Source organism: Pteropus medius, unplaced genomic scaffold, assembly GCF_902729225.1.
Source record: "Pteropus medius unplaced genomic scaffold, Ma_sr-lr_union100, whole genome shotgun sequence".
Taxonomy (NCBI): domain Eukaryota; kingdom Metazoa; phylum Chordata; class Mammalia; order Chiroptera; family Pteropodidae; genus Pteropus; species Pteropus medius.
In genome coordinates, this window is record NW_024349804.1 from 3,946,734 (window position 1) to 3,966,015 (window position 19,282).

Here is a 19,282-nt window from a genome sequence, read left to right on the forward strand (position 1 = left end):
CTAATTTTAATGTTCCTTCCTTCTTAAACACAAGGGGCTCTTCCTTTTATATTCACTTGTATTACTGGTACATTAACTTCCTTTACATTTCTTTTTACCACACTTACTGAAATAGTTCTAGAACTGTTCTATAAACTTCTTTCACGATTTCCAAGGGATGATCTGCATATGGCTTTTTTCTAATGATTCTGATAGCAAATCAGATTTTTAACATTACCGTGTATTTTTAGTGCCAGCTATGCATGAGGACCTGTGTTAATGCTAGGAGTATAGTAATGAACAAAAACAATAACAAAAAAGATATTCCTGGTCTCATAGAGCTCATACATGAGAGGAGGAGAAAAACATTCATCCAGTAATTTCACAAGGAACTAACTACTAAATGGCTTGCGTGATGAATGCTGAACGGAAAAGTGTCATGATGCTCTAGAAGAGGGACTATGAGAGATGTTTTTCTGAAGTGGGACTTGGATGTCAGGGCGATGGAAGTGGGTAAAAAGCACTGGCAGGGGCTCTGTGCAGGAGGCGGCATGGCGAATATGAGCCCTGAGGGATTGGGAGTGAGCCCAGCAAAGCACCGTGCCAGAGGAGGCCACAGAGGTTGGCAACGGCCGCGTGGCAGAATACATTTACTCTATGAGCAGTGGGTGCCATGGACGGACGTTAAGTTGGAGGATGGCCAGATGACATCTGCACCTTGAAAAGAACATTCTGGCTCCAGGAGAGGCAGATGGACATGAGTAGTGACTTGGCTCGCACTCAGGTGGTGGTAGGGGAGAGATGGCTGGCCATGGGAGATGCTTAGGAGGCAAAATAGATGGAAATTTGTGAAGAACTGGATGATGGGTGGTTGACGGAGAGGGTTGTCTGGGACTTCTACATCAGATTTCCGTTGCGTGTGTTTGGAAGTGCCTTGTAGTGACACAGAGAACAGTGAAAGAGAAGCAGGTTTCCTGGAGCAAAGATCAAGAGTTTTAAATAGAGCAATATGGTGTTATGGGTTGAATTGTGCCCCTCCCTCCCCAAAGATACATTGGAGACCTCTGGCACCTCGGAATGTGACGTTATTTGGAGATACCTCTTTATAGAGGTAATCGAGTTAACATTAAGTCATGAATGTGGGCCCTAGTCCAATATGGCTGATGTTCCTATGAAAAAGGAAAATCTGGCGTGGAGGACAGGTGACATGAAGGGACACCGGGCCAAGGCAACCATCCACAGGCCAAGGAGAGAAGCCTGCAGCAGATCCCGCCCTCGCAGCCCTAAAGGAACCGACACTGCCCACACCCTGATTTGAGACTTCTGACGTCTAGAACTGTGAGACGATACATTTCTGTTGTTTAAGGCCCCTGGTCTGTGGTACTTCGTTACACTAACACTCGCAAACTAATATTGATGGTCAATTCTAAATTATTGGAGGTTTAGGGTAGGGGATAAAACTTTCAACTTATGGACTATTTTTTATCTTTTGTTTCCCCTCCTTTTATTTTATTTGTTTGTTTGTTTGCTTGTTTATCTATCTATCTATCTATCTATCTATCTATCTATTTATTTATTTTTTGTTTTTATGTCTCTTTCCTTTCTTAATTCATTCCATGTGACTGTCCACTCTGGTGCCTGAAATTTCTTTTCTAGTCTCTGAGCTTCTCTAACAGAATCCGCAACAAGTGATGCTCAAGAAAAGGGAGTGGCCCGTGACCAGGACTTCAGCGCTTCGAAAGAACCAAGAACTGAACAGAGTGCAGTGGGGGAGGCTGGCCCGATGTTTGCTGCTGGGGCCAGACGCCTCTCTGCATGCAAATCGCCGTGAGTCTTGGTTAACTTGGACCAATCGACCCTCGGCCCTCCCTCCAAGGAGAGCTTGTGTTAACAGTTAGGGGTTCGCAGGATGGGTTACCCAGACGGTGATGAAGATTCTCCTCCCATTCTGATGTTAAGGTGACAAAGGCAAGGTAACCACAAACTTCTATGTCTTAGAAAAGGGGAGAAAAGTGAGTCCTTGTTCCACTAACTTTACCATGAATTTCGAGATTGGCTTGAACTTTGAACAGCAGCTGTACTTAATAATGACTACTAAGATCTATACTATTTTTAGTTCTATAAATAACAGTCTTGGAAGTTTTATTAAATAACATCAAATACATCAAAACGCATCCTAAGTAGAGGATACCTGAGTTCAATCTTGTCACTAATATGATTCACTATTCCGACACACACGTTCAAATTTCTTAAGCAAGATTTTTCTTTAAAACAAAAAAGAAAAGAACTGATTTAACAGTATTGTTGAAAATTCTTAACTACAGAAATTCTTTGGCAAATCAAGGAATAACGAAGATTAGTCCATGGTAGTTAACATTAAATGTTTTCTAAAACTAATAATAATAGTGTAAAAGGAAATTAACCACTTATAATAGGATCCATTTGTAAATACTCGAGTAAGAATTTTTTAATTGACCAAAATAAAAAGGTGTTTTCATTTAATAATTTTCATAATACAAAGTTGAGGCAAAATATTTTGAGCTCTACCCAGCAAATACTCAAAGGGCGAGCATGACAAAGTCCTTATCCCAACTGTTACAATCTGGAAAATTTAGAGGAATAAGATAGATATCCAATTTTCCAGTATCGCTTAAGTTCCATATAGAAACTGGCTTGATGACTTGTCATTACTTTTATTTATTATTGAAAACTAAACTACACAGTCCCCAAATTTATTATTATCTCTAAAGAGTTCCGTTCTCTTCATAAACTGTGCTGATCGGAGAGGCAGCTTTTGAAGAGTTATTGGATGGATGATTAATTGCTTTCTCTCTACCAAGAAATTTGGGCAACAGCATGTCTTGCCCAGGCTTATTCAGTCCTCAAAGCATGCTTAGTGGCAAAGAAGTTGCACCTTTTGTCTGTGGATTAGGACTTCTGAAATTTTCTAATTCGAAGCACTCTGTTTAAAATACTCATTTGTTTTACATTTATAGAGAAATAGGAAAGGAGTGATCTGAATTAATAAGTATCTCATTTCAATCTTTCCAGAAGTTAGCTCTGTAGATCCAGCTTTGGCATGTATATTTATAACAAAAATAATTTTAGATATGGGTACCTGGACTTGCTGGAACACTTAACTGTTGCTAGTTACTACTAATGTAGCCAGATTTCTTATTTCTGTGAAACAAACAAACAAAATTTCAAAGGGTCCATAATGGGTTCATGGGTATGTGAAGGGGGTGGGAAGGGTTCTGGAGGTGACATTGCAACCTGTTCTTGTTCCTATTCCTAAATTGTACCAAACTATTTTTTTTTTAATACAAAAGGATTATTGATATTGATAATAATGGAAAGAGAACTTATGACAGCAATCTGAATAACTGGACCAGAATTCTAGTGTTTAACTTAATCTATTATGACATTTTAAAATATACTTGTAACAAGGGAGGAAGTCTGGTTGAATTCCTCACAGAATCCCCAGGACACAGAGTTTTGGAGGGTAAAATGCATCATTCTTCAAATATTTGCATTTTGAGCTCTTACTTAGCTCAAGAACAACCTAAAGAATTGGTACTAGTTTTACTCTATTTGAATTGGCAAAGAATAGGAAGGTAACAAAAAAGCAACCTATTGGATAAAATAAATGAGATTTAATTTCTTAACAGCACACCACTTGAGGGCAGGGGATAGAAATTTTAATTTACATTTGTACCTCTTCTTTCCCATTGCATTAACTAGCAAATTATCTGGCATAAACTAGATATTTGATGGCTGTCGAAAAATATGAAAGATACCATTTAACTGATTGCTTCTCAAAGAAAAATACTTTTTAAATGTTAACAATGGAGACCCAGATGGCATAAGGGACAATGTAAGGAAGCAGAGAGAATATAAGGAAGATTGGTAGCAGATTTGTGGTCTGACATCCCAGCCTAAAGTACATCCATGCGGGATAGACTGGATAGGTAGCCTGTTGACTCAGATATTCCTACAATGTCATCTGCCAAATAATGACAATCCCAATTCGAAATGGAGAGGATGAACCCAGGAATCTAGGAAGTGTGAGTATAAGCACTAACTAAAGTGGCATGTTTGAGAAAGGTAAAGATAAATAGAGCTGGATGATTCTAATTATCCAGTTTTAAAAATTCCATCTGATTCCTATCAAAAAACAAACAAACAAACAAACTGTACCTTTCCCCTTTGTTCTTTATTCGTGTAAAGAGAAACATTCTGTCTCCTCTCACAGACCTTGCAATGCAGCAGCGAGGTGCACTATAATAGAAGGTGCACACAGCTGATGGGATTATGGGAGTCATCCCAGGACAGATTAATTGAATTCGATCTTAAAGAAAAGTATTTCTATTTTCTCCTCTTTTGCTGAGCCAGGCTGGAACTATTTGTTACATATTCTGCTCAAGTTTTGAATCCCAAACGCAAGGGTACATTCACGTGGGAAGATGTCCAGCCTCCAATCTAAATATTCAGTATCCTTTCTCAGTGGTGATGGTAACAGTTGCCTTTATTTCCATCGGAAAGTAAAAGGCTACTTATGAACCATGTGTTTCCAGTTCTTTCTTCTAAAAAGAGCCAACTCTTCCTGAAGATTCTTGTTAATACTCTGAGGCTTTCTTATTTGTGTTCACTGTCCTAAAATTTGTTCTATCAATTAGAAATAATCGATCTTCACAATGTGATCAATAAGCAATCATCCAGAGCACATCCATTTCTCTAAACTTAATTAAATCCTGTTATTAGTATAGAAATACATGGAACTAAACTTGAGGGGCTGTGGATTCCTGAAGATACATTAGCCACTGATGCATGTCCTCTTGGTGCCCAAAGTGCACATAATAGGACACATGCACCAGAGGGACATGGCCACAGAGTAACCTCATGAGGTAAAGTTAATCACGATTCAAAATAGGAAAGCTCAAGAAAATATGATATAAATGTGGATATTAAGATGTTTCCAACAATAAAAACCATTTTATGTTCTCACTTTTGTTCTAAACAATATAAAATGAGGGGCCCCATAATGTCGTTTGCCAAAGTTGGATTAGTCTTCACATTCAGAAAAGAGTGTTTCTCTTTGCAAACTGGTAAAGTAACTGTGTGATGTTGTTAACTTTCTTGGGGTATGAGGAGGAACGGTGGCTTTGCACTGGTAAAATAATTGACCTCGTCTGAACCTGTAGTGCAGAACAGAAGCCGAAGCTTCTGCCTGGTAGACAGGGGTGATGTTTTATGCATTTCTGTATCACTTCCAATGCTTAGCACGATGTCCTGCATAAGGTATTTTTTCAATAAATATCTTTTGAATTTTTAAAATGGAAAAGCCACCCCCATAAACAAAAAAAAGAAGTGTTTTTCTTCGGAACATTGGAACTAAATAATGGAGCCAATTCCAACAGCTATTGAAACTGCAAAAACATTTAAGTTCGTTTTCAAAACAAATAAATCCAAATTAGATTGAATGAGGCTTGGTTAAGCTAAGCTGTTGTTCTAGGCTCAATGGGCCCTGCCTATTAGCTGAAGGGAAAAAAAAGAATCTTTAAAATGTTTTCTGAGATTCAAAGGCATTTAAGATTGCTTTGAAAGGTTGGAAAGTGAACACAAACCACACAGTATCATTAGGCCACCAAAGAATTCTCTCGAGTTAAAACAGACTGTAGGTATGGTCGCAACTATATTGACTTTGATATAAAAACCTCATACATCTCAAGGCAGAATTAATAACAGTGGAGTCACTGTTATAAAGAGATCACGAAAATTAAAAATATACACGAAATCCCCAAAATACAGCCAAATCCGTTCTTCGGCATTTACTATTTCCTTACACTTCAGAGAATGAAGGTAAAAGAACCAAAGACTTATCCCTAAATAAAATCTTTCCACTTGAAATGAGCATGAAAAAAAAAATAATTTAAAGATAATATTGAAAAATATGGGGAAAGAAATTTTCTTCACACATATAATTTCATCCTGTGGAATTTTCTCTATCAAAATTCCCGTTAGAATTCTCATGCCATCAAGAATGGCATCAGATCATCTAAACCAGGTCCCTGTAGCGATGATGGTTGTAATTAAATGATGCAAAACTTACTGCTGTCATACAGAACAGCCCCTGATATTTATGGGGTACAGACATATAACATTTTAAAATGTTTTCCAATACATTTTTCCATGTTATTCTGAAACATCTATGTGAGGTAGGACAGATGTCATTATCTCTGTTTCACAGAAAAAAAAAAAAAAGACTGAGAGGGGTCCCAGAGTTGATAAATATTAGTGCCAGGATGAGAAACCTGAGCTTTTCCCATTAGCTACACAAATTCATCAGTATCCCACCTGCCCTAAGTGAGGGAAGCCACCTTAGTTCATCAGGGGAATTAATTAATTAATCGTACAGGCATTGATTAGGTCTGTACAATTGGCCTAATACGATTTTTCTCACATATAGATGAAATAGACTGCTTGTCTACACCTGAATTTATTTTTCTTAAATGTGCATAAGGGACCATTGTGTATAGCAAGTTGAAGAGACAGCAGAAGACAAGCGTGTTTGGCATAAATGACTAATTGGAGCCACTGTGGGAAGTGGAAAGAGTCCAAGCCTGGAAGATGGCAGCAGATAAGCAGGGACTGCTTCTGGTGGAAGGCCCCCAAATCAGAGTGCACACCTTGGGGTCAGTTAGACATTGGTTTGCATCTGGACTCCTATTTACAGGGTATATATCCTTGGGTAGGTGCTTTCTCATTGTTTTAGACAGGTTACTGCTCAAATCTTTATCGTCTATATCTACAGGATTCTTTTAAATTAACAATATGGGAGCTAATTATGAAGCTTCAATTTATTTTAAAAAATTACCTTTGGTGCTGTAAAGAAATTGAAATTTCATTTCTAGTTAAATTTTGGATTAAAAAACAGGATGGTTAGACTGCTTTTAAAAGCAAATTCAGTCAGCAGCAGATTCTTGGAAATAAAAGATATCTTTCATAAACATAATCATGAAATTTAATCAACATGTAAAACCACATGGTGGCTCAAAACACGCTCGTACTGCCAAGCTTGCTCCCCAGAGTATACAGAGCGATTTAAGGGCATATTCCTGTGACAGAATAATTGCTATTGTGTTTCTGAGACAGACTCAGACCTTAGACATGCCTGCCACAGGCCACCAATTGCTTTAGTACTTGTAAAAAGAAGGGATGACATCTGGCCAAGAACGGTATCACATGCATTAACCCACAGAGATCTGCACGGGCTGTAGCTGTATTTTTACATTGTAAAATATGAAAACGTTTTTCATATTTTTCAACTTGACTCTGTACAGAGTAAGAGTAAGTGACCGACCAGTAAATCACCTGAACAATGCTATGGAAAGAAATGAAATCCTTAGCAAGAGGAGAAAGAGAGAGCTCCTATGTAATGTATTCCATGTTGGTCGTATAATCAATCCTACTGTCAATGCTTCACATGTAAGTGGAACTGTCAAGACAAGCACGCACAGGGCTCCTTTTAGGACGCGGTGCTGGCATTTGGCTCTTGAAGACTTTTGGTCAGCAGAATGAGTGAAAATTTGTTGTTATTAGTAATAGTCTTGAATCTTTCAGATAAAATGTCACAGACTCCAAAATGATTCCTCAGACAGGCCTACTGCCCTAATCACTTCTAAGACATCCTTTCCTGGGCCCTGACATATTTGAGGAGCCACATGGACCATATTGACATCAATGATTAGATGTAGCTCTTCCTGTGCTTTAAAAATGCTGCCTAGCACTCACGATGTATGTACTATAATATGAGTCTGACGATGTTATTTTACAATTCAACTTCTTGGGCTTTGTAATATTTATTTTATAAAATGTTTTAATAAATGTAGACACCTTTCAATGTTGTTCATGTTTCAAATTACTAAAGATTTTAGTTTAAAATTATTGGAAAAATCCCACTATTGAACAAATTTTCTGTCTATAGCCTATCTAATGTCCTAAATGACCTATATTTTCCATCGTAAAAATAGTTCATGTTCATGATATCTTTAAAGAAGTAAAAGCATACAGACAAGCAGAAAGTAGAAAGTATCACTCTTTTTTTTTTTAGCCACCCCTTCTTCCCACACAGAGGGTTTCTTTCACAGCCTTCTAGAAATTGGTAATGCACATTTCCGATGCCCTTTTTATAGCATTTGGCACAGCTATTCATACATCGAGGATCTGAATGACCGATTCAACATATCGATTCTAGATTTCAGATTTTGTCAGCATTCCTTTTATCATGTACACATAATGAAATCTATGCAGCTTTAAAAGAAAGAGGGAAATGAAAACGGAAATCATAATAGACTTAAAAGGCAACTAACCTTTTTCCACCTCATTCAGATTAGCGGCTGGCAGCGACAAAGACAGAAGAGACAAAAGACTTTTTACATTGCGATACAACAGCAGAGCACGTGAAGCTAAAGCATAGCATTTAACAACGGAGAAGCCAAGGGTGAGAGAGCAAACTGAAGCAAGGCTTGGGTTTCTTACCTACAGCCGGCCAGACGCACAAACATGGAGGAAATGAGGCAATAGGTAAACACCATCACGGGGGGCGAGAGAGCTGCCTCTAAACCAGGTGACTTAACCAGCAGCCTTACTTTTTAAGATGTGCCCTTAGTGGTTTGCATGTGGGCACTGGAGATTTGGAAAGCAAAGAGATAATGGTACAAAACGGAAAAATTAAAATGTTCTCGATTAATTTAAAAATGAATTCCCCCCCGCCCCCCGCAAAATATATTATAAGCGTTTACATGCCTAACTGGTATGGGAGCTTTCATTGATTGAATTTATGTAATCCCGTGAAGCCTGGTTTACACTGTGATCAATTTTGTCTCATCTTTGTATGTGGTCCCGTGAGAATAGGGTTAATTAAGATCAGTCTTTACGGAGCAGATTTGGGATTCTGACTCTCAGGAAACATACAAAAACACTTTTCAATTCAACGTCTAAGTTCATAGCAGAGCTTAAGAAAAGGCATCAAGTTTTCAACATGGCAGGGGTGCCATATTTATAATTTTCATTTTTATAAGGTTTCGAGCTTATGTAATTTGAGGAATTCTTTGAAAATTTACCTTCAAGAAATGCCTCATTTTTAGAAAACATATAATAATGATTAAAAAAAAAAACCCAAACACAATCTTTCAAGCTAAAATTAAAACCCTGGAGTAAAATTTTCAATTATTTGTGTAGCAGTTCCAAAGTCCTACCTGCTTAATCCTTAGCATAGTGATTTGAACTTAGAATCATGGTGAATGAAACTTTAAAAAAATTAACCTTGTCTGAAGAATATTAGCAATCAACAGTCGTAAATGATACAACTAGGACAGGTAATGGATTGAATTTTGGCAAAATTCAGTTTTGATAACTAGGATGGGAAGGGTATTGCAAGTGTCAGATAATAGAAAAATAATATTGGCCCTTAAAATTTATGTTGTCAATCCCTACAGCAGAAAAGGGCAGAGAGTTTTGTCCTCTAATAAATCAATAACTATTTACTGTGATGTGTTGGTTACAGTGGATTAAATAAATTTAATAAATTTCCCAATGATGGTTCATTTTATTTTGAACATTAGTAGCCATGTTTTATAGCCTGCCCATCACATCATGACTTCTCTGTCAGATTGCTTTCAGTTCCTTGAATTTTCTTCATTAACAACAATATATCCATTCTGACTGCTGCCATGGATGCCAAATGTAAAACATTTTCCCATAATAATTTACAAGATTTTTCCATGAAGTTTTATTTGCTCTGACTGAAGAGTTCACTTTCTCATTGTATGCCTTTGGGGTATAGAGTTAAAAAAAAAAAAAATCTTCAAACAGAAAGCAACTTGTGACTTGAATGATTTTTAAACAATGACAACATTATTATATTCCCTGAGCATAGCAGGGTTTCTGTTCCCAGATCTTATGCTCATTAATCAGATTGCAAACTTAAACCTAAAACAATACAGCCACATTATAGGAAAATTCCTCCCTAACTGCAGACTTGGATAAAGCAGGATATAAAACTCTAGAGTCCAATTTATACTTTCCTATAATTAAAGGCCACTATGTGCCACTGATTTCAAAATCTGCAGATGGCTGTTTGATATTTTGTAAATGAGCTCACTTCACATATGGACAAAAATACTACAGTTAATAGATGAGTTACAAACGTGCTTCATTTAGATATTTGTTCTAATGCCAAATCGTCAAACTCTTCATTCCCCACAAGACTCGGCCCGAAGTTATAGTGGTAATATCTTCCTGTTTTGTATGCTATAAAGTTTCTGTTGAGTTCAGTATTTTCGTTTATACTTTGCCAAAATTGAGGCAAACTGATATTCGCAATAGCTATGCTTAAAAAGACTAAAAGAGTCTCAGTTCTTGTTGAGAATCAAATGGCTCTTGACAGATAGTCTTGGCAGGTTCCCACATGATAGCTTTTATAGATGTCACATTTTGGCTAAAAAGTAGTTTTGCTAAGCTTTGAGTTTTTTTGATGTTGCGAAAAAAGAGATCTGACATAGGGAGATGAGGCTTCGTAATACTTCTCAGAGGAAGTCGCTCTGAACCAAATCATTAAGGTGGAGAAATCATGTGTTCAAGAGGATCAGGTGTAGGAAGGGAGCTTGGAAAATAAAGGGTGAGAAGACAAGACAAAGACTCAAAAGCAATGGACAAGGAATAAAGTATAGCAAATCTAAAGCCAAAGCAGGAGGACCACTCCAAGCCAACTCAGAAGAATCTGCCACCGTCTGTAAATGATCATTGAAAAGGCACGTAAGAGCCTGAATACTGCAGTGCTCTCAAGCCTTGGTTGTCAACAATAAGAGGACAGAGGTAAAATCCTGGTTGCTGCGCTCAGGATCTCACCGGCTAGCCAAAGTATGCTTGAAATGCTTGGGTCCAGTTTGTCTGGGTCAGAGTAGATTGTTTTAAAGAGTGAATTCAGTGAATTAAGCCCTTTCCATAATGATCAGAACAAGTGGTGGGAAAAGAGAACTATTCCATCTAGGTAAATCTAGGTAATAGATTTCAGTGCAAACACTGGGCTCCTTGTACAAGTCTAAATCAGCCCATCCAATAAAAAACAAAACTCAATTCTCAGGTTAGCTCCAGGGGCTTCAGAATGTGTGCATGTTGGGTTTACTTGCTACTTTTTATTAATGCAACATATCAAGGGATGCTCAAATTCTCTACCAGACTCAAGGGTTGTGTGTGTGGTTGTGTGTGTGTGTGTGTGTGTGTGTGTGTGTGTGTGTACATATGCAAAGTTTGGGTATTCTATAAAAGCTTGCATTTCTATGCTTTTCCAATAAATCCCTGGGACACTTAATCATACAGATGTGATTTCATCTTTCACGTTTAGAGATGTTAACTTCAGTCATCTACATAGTTATTTTACCGTCTGATACCCTTATCTATGTATTAAATTATCTGGAAATAAATGCAGTTAATGAAAAATACCCAGCAAGACGAAAATGGTAACAGATTAGAACGATAGAATCTACTTCTCCATTTTTTTCTAACAAATAAAGTGTATAGCGTTCTCCTTCTCTTGATCAACATTAAAACTAAGTGACTTATTAAAAAAAAAGATTGTAACTAAAATATTTCTTATTCATAGCCACGAAAATAAATCAAAACAGATATTCTGACATAATAGGCAAGTCATAAACTTGATGTTGACTGTATAGTAAATTGGCTTATCCAGATGAAATTAAGCAGGCTGGATAGTCTTATGAGATGTATCATCTCAAGAGACAAAATGTCAGAAAAAAGGTGATGGTCTCATAAGATTATTCAAAGTGCTCAATATTTCATTATTTGTGTTAGATTTGAAGGACATGAGTTAATAGAGGAAAACACTCAGTGAAGGATTAAGTATAGATACAAATAATCTCAGACACTTAGTTATGTTTCGACTACATAAAGAAATGCCCCCTTTTTATCTATGTATTGGTGGGTTGGTTTGCACGGGAAAAGCGATTTGTATGGAAATGCCATTCAGTTATTAGACTGCTAGCTTCAGTGTGATAACTCATTTTTGCTGGATGGCACGACTTTCTGACTGAGCGTGGCAGGTCTTAATAATTGAGTTGGCCGAAATCATCTTTAATCTATCTATTATTTACATTACACATAATGTCCAAAACACCTACCAGTTTTCAAAAAATAAAATGGTTTACTAAACATATGTAGCAGGATGATGCTTTCAGATACACAGATTGATGGCAGAGCATTTTCTATTCTTCCTACCTGTGTACTCAGGTGGGCAAAGGCACGTGTAGTTATTGATTCCATCAACACAGGTAGAATTATTTTCACAGTCATTGTCCTCACAGTCATCAACATTGACTTCGCAATTTTCTCCTTCAAATCCATCAGCACAAATACACCTGAATGCCAAGGGGAAAAAAAAGGCAAAAAACAAAAAACAAAAAAAAACAACAAAAAAAAACTCCCTGCATTTTAAAACCATATGGTCTAAATATTGAAAAAAATTTTAAAAACTAAATAACACTCATCAATTAGAGAAGTTTAACTATAAGAATTTGCTTTTCAAAAAGCTTTTAAATGACATGTCGTAAGCATCAATTTAAGGTAATATCCCCCAAATCAGAAAGAATTTGAGAAATAAATTTATACTGGCTACAAGATGGCAAATGGCTCCATGATCCTATATGGCAATAAATACAATATATTTGCTGGTTCAAAACACAAGCAAAGTTCACTCTACAGCCCTTGTAATCTTAATCCTAAATTGTACTCTAATAAAATAATTCACGCCTCTTTGCTTATAAGTGAGGAGAAACTGGTTTTGATTTTAAAACATTACAACACTACTACCTTATGTGTAATTTTCTTTATGTCTCAAAACAAAAAAAGAAATCTGAAAATAAAATTTAGTCTTCCTTGCAATTATAAAATGTGAATGTTCTCTTTAAGTCTCAACAAATGCAAATTTTTTCACTGGCATAAAACATTGTACACTTAATCTTGATAGGCATCAGAATAATCCTTGAAAAGTCCTGATGTAAAAGAGAACATTTCATAACAGAATGCAGAAATGAACCATATTTATTATACAAAGTGATATTTCTAACAAGCTTTAGTAGTACATTAGCATTCTTATGTGAAATTATTAGTGTCATTATAAGAAGTCTATTCATAATTCATGAAGTACATCTGAAGTAATTGTACTGTATGATTAAATAACTCCAGATTAAAAATGTTCACAGCATGTTTGTCTACTCATATTGTGGGTTGGAAATGAATCATTAATTTTCTCTTTCACTGGGACCTACATCTTATCATTACACACTGTCTTTAAAGCAATACACAAACAACAGATGAATATATGACTTGCAGTAGGAGGCTAGTTGACTATTAATTAGCATAATAGAGCCATTACTTTGTCTTGACCTAACCTGACTTGATTAATCCTAATGTGTGCATGTGTGTGTTTAAATTTCCTGATTTTGTAGCATCCTGAGCTAAGAATACTGCAATGACTCCGTTTGTTTTACATTGCAATATCTCAGAGAGAAACTAATACACATTGTCCCTATGAACAGATTTCTGGCATTCTCTTTAAAATAATGTCACTGGATTTAGAAAAGGAAATGCATGTGTGCTTAGTTATACTTGCTCCACTATTTCAGACACAGAAGATCACAGACTAATGACCTACCAGAATCCATCTTTTTCTCCTTCTTTTAAGTGGCACGTTCCTCCATGTTTACACGGGTTACTGATGCATGCGTGAATTGGGACATCGCAGTCCTGCCCCTGGAAAAGGAGTGGCCAAGTAGAGTCGAGTGTAAAGAAGTTGTCAGCACAATAAAATAACATGGACCCACCAAGGAAAGCGATGGATGCATATAACGGGTCCCACAACAGCTCCTACTTACCTTGAAACCGTACGGGCAGGTGCAGCGGTAGAACTCCACTGGGTCGTTGTTACAGGTGCCGTCGTTCTTACACGGGTTTGATAGGCAGGGGTTGCATTTAGCTAGAATACTGACATCCACGGGACCTACAAATTCATCAACAGAATGAGAAAATAAGGCTTTCTATGTTTAATTCTGTTAAAGTTATTCCAACGCCTTACTGTAACAGTACATTTTATGTAAAAATTATTATTGGTCACATATCTGCATGTGCTTCTCTTCCACGACAAAACCAGAAATCAGGATCATCATATTGTGTTCGAGAACCCAACAGGAGGCTGTCATGTTGACAGGGACTGGGGGGACATCAACATCAGAGTGGGGCTCTGGGTGATGACCTTACGTGCTTAGCATCTGATGTTAATAATGCCAATGTCACAGAGTCAGTCCCCTCATGGGTCAACTAGCTTGTGGGTGAGTTCCAGGACCACTGCTTACACCTTAAACTCAGCCAGCTGTCATGGAAATACATGTCAACCATCCCAAAGAGGACTCGTGCGTGTGCGTGCGTGTGCGTGTGCATGTGTGTGTGTGTGTTGGGAGATGAGTGGGTGAGTTTTATAAATAGGTAAAAATTCATCAGTTAAAATATACATTTACTGGTTAAATATATAATAGTATGCAACTGCCGTGATAATATTAGTTCAGTAGTGTTATTTTCATGCGGGAGATACAAAATGGTGCCCTTTTTATGCATATAGAAATAAACCAGAAATGTAATCTCATTATGTTCCCCCTCACATTCATTTGGGAACGTGTGTTAGCACATTAGCACAGGCATGTGATGGGCGAAATTTCTCTATCTTCTTCTCCCAGAAAGACATACCATTGAAACTACCTCCACTTGCAATACCACTTTTTGGGATACGCATTTTAAAAAACTCATGACCCATAAAAGGTCTGGCTTAAAAACAGATTCGGCGGCAGCCATTTTCCTTTGGTTGCATATATTTATTCCGTAAATGGCTAACAATGTAGAAATTATACCGTCCTCAACAGAATTATGTTCCACTGATGCTGCTTTTTGCATTGTGAGAGCTCACTAGACCGCCTTTTAGCAGCTGTCTCATGAGGACACTCTGCCAGAGTGACATCTTTACATATAGAATACAAATATTTCATAACATAAGCATTAATTATGGTGCCATTATCACCAGTCTCTCCGTGGTACTTTAGCTTCATTGAAACAGCAGTGATAATTCCAATTGCTTGTTTCATCAAACTTCACTTCTGGCAAAGTTATCTGTCAATTGTATGACATGTTTTCCCTCCATCATCACTGCTCTGACCTTCTAAGATGCCTCCACCCAAATGCTTGTATGACTTCTGCTCATATAACTACCTTTCATCAAATTTTTTACAGATTAGAGTTTACGTTTCTGAGTTGTTAGTCTACTGACAGAAACTCATGTATGAAAGGGAATGCGAGTTAACATGGAGGCCATAAAAACTCTTCATACCTAAGTATTTCCTCATCCCGGGAAGTACCCGACATATTCATATAATGGTTTTGCAGTAAAAATCAAAATGAGGATAGTGCTCTGTTATGTTCAGTGTTTTCTATTAACAAAAAACCCTGAAATATATCTACATAGAGATTCTTCTTTCTTTAATCATTTGAAATAGATGACAGTTCCGGGGATGATTATGTTAATGGGAAGGATTGTGTCACTAAGGGAGGCCTTGGCAATGTCCCCTTCACTTTTTCTTGGTACCAGAATAAATAATTCGGTCTCTATATCAAATTACAGCTGCAAAATTGCTGGGATTAACGCTGAGGCGATTCTCATAGAAATTTAATTTCTCATCCCCCTCCTAATTTATTTATCAATTAAGGACAAAAATCTAGCTATTCACTGGAGAGAAATGAATGGTGGCAGTTAAAGTCGTTCAGTTAAATTAATACTCCACAATACATGACTTTGTATTTGCTAAAGTTATCATGCTTAGAATCATCAATAGAAAAGGAAATACCTAACTGGTAATGGATCCCTCAGCTAGGCTAGAAGACAACAAGAATCTGATTTTGATCAAAGGCGTAGGATAAAGCAGCTAAGAACGGACAGCAGCAAACCAGCACGTCAGCAAATGCAAGGGCTGTAAACACTCATCTGGCCACTTACCAAGACCTTGAGAAAAACTGTCTTTTGTCTGTTTCTGTGCTTTCAACCTTGTGAGACTGCGGTTTGAACAGAGGGGTTCAGGGTTGACAGTTTCTAAGTTTATTGTATGGAATGTGACATTTTTCAAAAATTATGTTTGATTATTTGAATGAGAAGCTAGAGATTGTTTTAGGGAAAAAAAAGAACTAGATATATCCATAGATTTTGAGATTTAGTAGAGTATGCAGGTAACAAAATTGCCAGGCTAAAATAGTTCTTATCAGTGTAATACATAGTCGGCTTTATGTAATAAATATCTGCTGAACCATATCTGATTAATAAGCACTATCTAATTTCTCCACTTTTTTCCAGGACCAAATAGAGCTAATTCTGTTCAATTATTTTCAGTGTCTGTGACTTCTTATTAGAATATGAAGGGAGATCATTGCCTCCTTGTATATATTCAATTTAGGTAAAGAAAGCAAAATAAAAAAAAAGCTTTCCCATGTAGATGGGCCTCTTCTAAAAACGGCTTAAACCTAGACTGTCTTGGTGACATCAGGATTGGGAATATACAGCAAAACACTGAATTCTAATTCCTTCAGGATGATAAAGTTGACTACAACAGCTACCATTCTATTTGCTTCTCCTTTATTCAAATCCTTTTACAGTCAATTCTTTGATGATAATTTATTATTTCTAGTACCCAAGTATGAGTGAATGATAATTCAAAAGATATTTATAAGTTGTATAAATTCCAAATAGCAGCATCCCGATGTGTCCAAATGCCTCAGAATACTATAATCCCCTTTTCTACTTTATTTAGATTATAATTACATCTAATTGAACATCCTTCTTATAATGTGGTTTTTATGTCTACTGGTTTATCTAAACCTTCTTATTTCTATACTTTAGCCCTTCAGAACTACAGCTGACCCTTGAAGAACTCGGTAACATTAGGGGCGCTGATCCCCAACAGTTGAAAATCCACATATAACTTCTGACTCCCTCAAAACTTAAATTGTCCTTCAGTAACCTCGGGGGATTGGTTGCAGGACTCCCAGATAATAGCACAACCTGCAGACACTCAAGTCCCCTATTTAAAATGGCACAGATCAATGCAGTCTGCCCTCTGCATCCTCAGACTCCCAAGGTATTTATAGGAAAAAGTCCAGGCATAGGTGGGCCCATGCGGTTCAAACTCATGTTGCTCTAGGGTTAACTATCTCTTGTATCTGGTTCTCTCATTCACTTCCCACCCATATTTTGCTCCTCTGCTGAAACTATCTTCCGTCACCTGCTTGTCATCAATTTGTGATTCATTTTTCACCCAGGACACTTTCTTTGAGATCCCTTCCTGCAAAGTTCTTATTCAAAGGGAATTATATAATACCTCTGTTTCTATAATAAAGTAATGGTATCAGAGTTAAATGGACATGCTAAAAAAAAAAGTCATAATGAAATAGTATAAGAGATAGCACAGCTCTCTAGAAGCAAACCGGCACTTGTAGGATTTTCACACTTGGTCAGTCCCAGATGAAGAGAAGATGTTCAGAAATAGGAATGAGCACAATGCATAGCAATCTCAGAGAGAAAATCTGAAGTCCTTCACCCCAAGTTAGTAACCTAGATTTGTAACTTAAGTGTGTGGAGTTAGGAGAATAATAGCAGCCATCTCAATGGGTTGTTTTCAGTATTAAATGAGATACTAATGGATGTTGAATATGTCATACAGTGAGAACAAGCACAGAAGCCACAGTGAATTTGGACACTCTTTCCTCGACTTCCAAAGAAGCTAAGGTGTTGGGTGGAAGTTGGGGGGATATAACTGATTCACTTAAAAGGAGAAACACCCAAATTTACTCAAATTTAACACAGACAAAGGCACATTAGAGCTTGCCATTTATTCATTCATCGCAGGTTCACTAAGTACCTTCTGTCTATGCCAGGAATCGCTGACATTTGGGGAAGCTGTAGGGGCTGTTATTATCAAAACCTTGGGGGAACAGAAGTGGTTACACCAAAAGATAATTACCCAGTGGGTAACGATACCCACCCAGAGTTAATGGTTTTACACTTTTAAGGAGTGCAACTTTGATTTTTAAATATGGTATGGAAACCACCAGAAATAACTGTACGCCACTGACGAGGAGAGAGTCTCTTTTCCTCTTGCATAGCTACTTGGTAAGGAACTACAGCCTGCTTGCTGATACAACTTTGCCGATCTTCGATCTTTCCTCCTTCCCAAAGCTGACTGGTTCCAAGAAATGTTAAATGATTGCCAAAATATTGGCCCTCATAAGATGTGTGTCACGGAGGAGAAGATAAATCTAGCACTAGCACTATAGGTTTTCATTACTGCCACTAAAATGAAAGAGGCCAGTGCAGACTAACTAGACTGATTTAAGATTTGGTCTTGATTTGAGAGAGCCTTCGAGCATCAGCTATCTGCACTGGAGGTGTGTTTAGCTTAATAATTCAAAGGGGGAACTGAGAAGAAAGTTTGGTTAACAATTTGTCTTTGTCAGTTACTTTAATCTTTAATGGAAGAACCGCCGGACCTCAAATCCGTTAAAGCTTGTAGACAGACTTGCTTACTTGACTCAAATCACTAGCTATGCACCTGACACCAACATTGCCACCCATTGAGAATTGTTTCTCACTTTGATTTATGACTAAAAGCTCCAGACACAAATTTCTAACTCTACCCCAGAGTCTGCCTTCTTTCTGGCATCCCTTGGAAACACAAGTCAAATAACAAAATCTTCTAGCACTGCTCTTGTAAAAAGTCACAGGTACACCAAAGACAACTCAGAAAAAAGTGTAGGAGATATTTGAGGTTGGGCATAATTAAGAGGGGATTTTTATTTAAAATCAAAGATTATGCAGTCCACTTAATATGATGTTATTACATTTCTTAAGCATGAATATCAGTCACATATTTTAACATTCCATCATTGTTACATTCATTTATCAAATACTTACTGAGGATCTACTACAGACTCCAGGCTAAGTTTTGAGAGTTCAAAGCCATGAAATGCTCGAGTTTCTAGAACAACTTCAGTAGTTCAGTAGTAGAGGCACATTTGTATCAAGTATGGAACGTAGTCGTAAGAGGATGTGGGTAACGGAAATGTATGTTTTGAAAAAATGTGTTTTAAGTTTCTGCAAGCCGTCAAGAAGGAAGAATTCACTAAGTGAGTGAAAATATAA

The 19,282-nt window shown here is 37.2% G+C and overlaps 1 protein-coding gene across 4 annotated transcripts in view; it reads right to left on the reverse strand.

The window, feature by feature from the left end:
• The window catches only part of SLIT2 (slit guidance ligand 2), a 322,457-nt gene that overhangs the window by 32,557 nt on the left and 270,618 nt on the right, over positions 1 to 19,282 (reverse strand). For all 4 annotated transcript variants that reach the window (XM_039838092.1, XM_039838093.1, XM_039838091.1 and 1 more), the window contains 3 exons: positions 13,929 to 14,053; positions 13,709 to 13,806; positions 12,274 to 12,413 (listed from right to left, as the gene is read on the reverse strand). In XM_039838092.1, the coding sequence (XP_039694026.1) occupies positions 12,274 to 12,413; positions 13,709 to 13,806; positions 13,929 to 14,053 (363 nt within the window). The remainder of the gene's footprint in view (positions 1 to 12,273; positions 12,414 to 13,708; positions 13,807 to 13,928; positions 14,054 to 19,282) is intronic.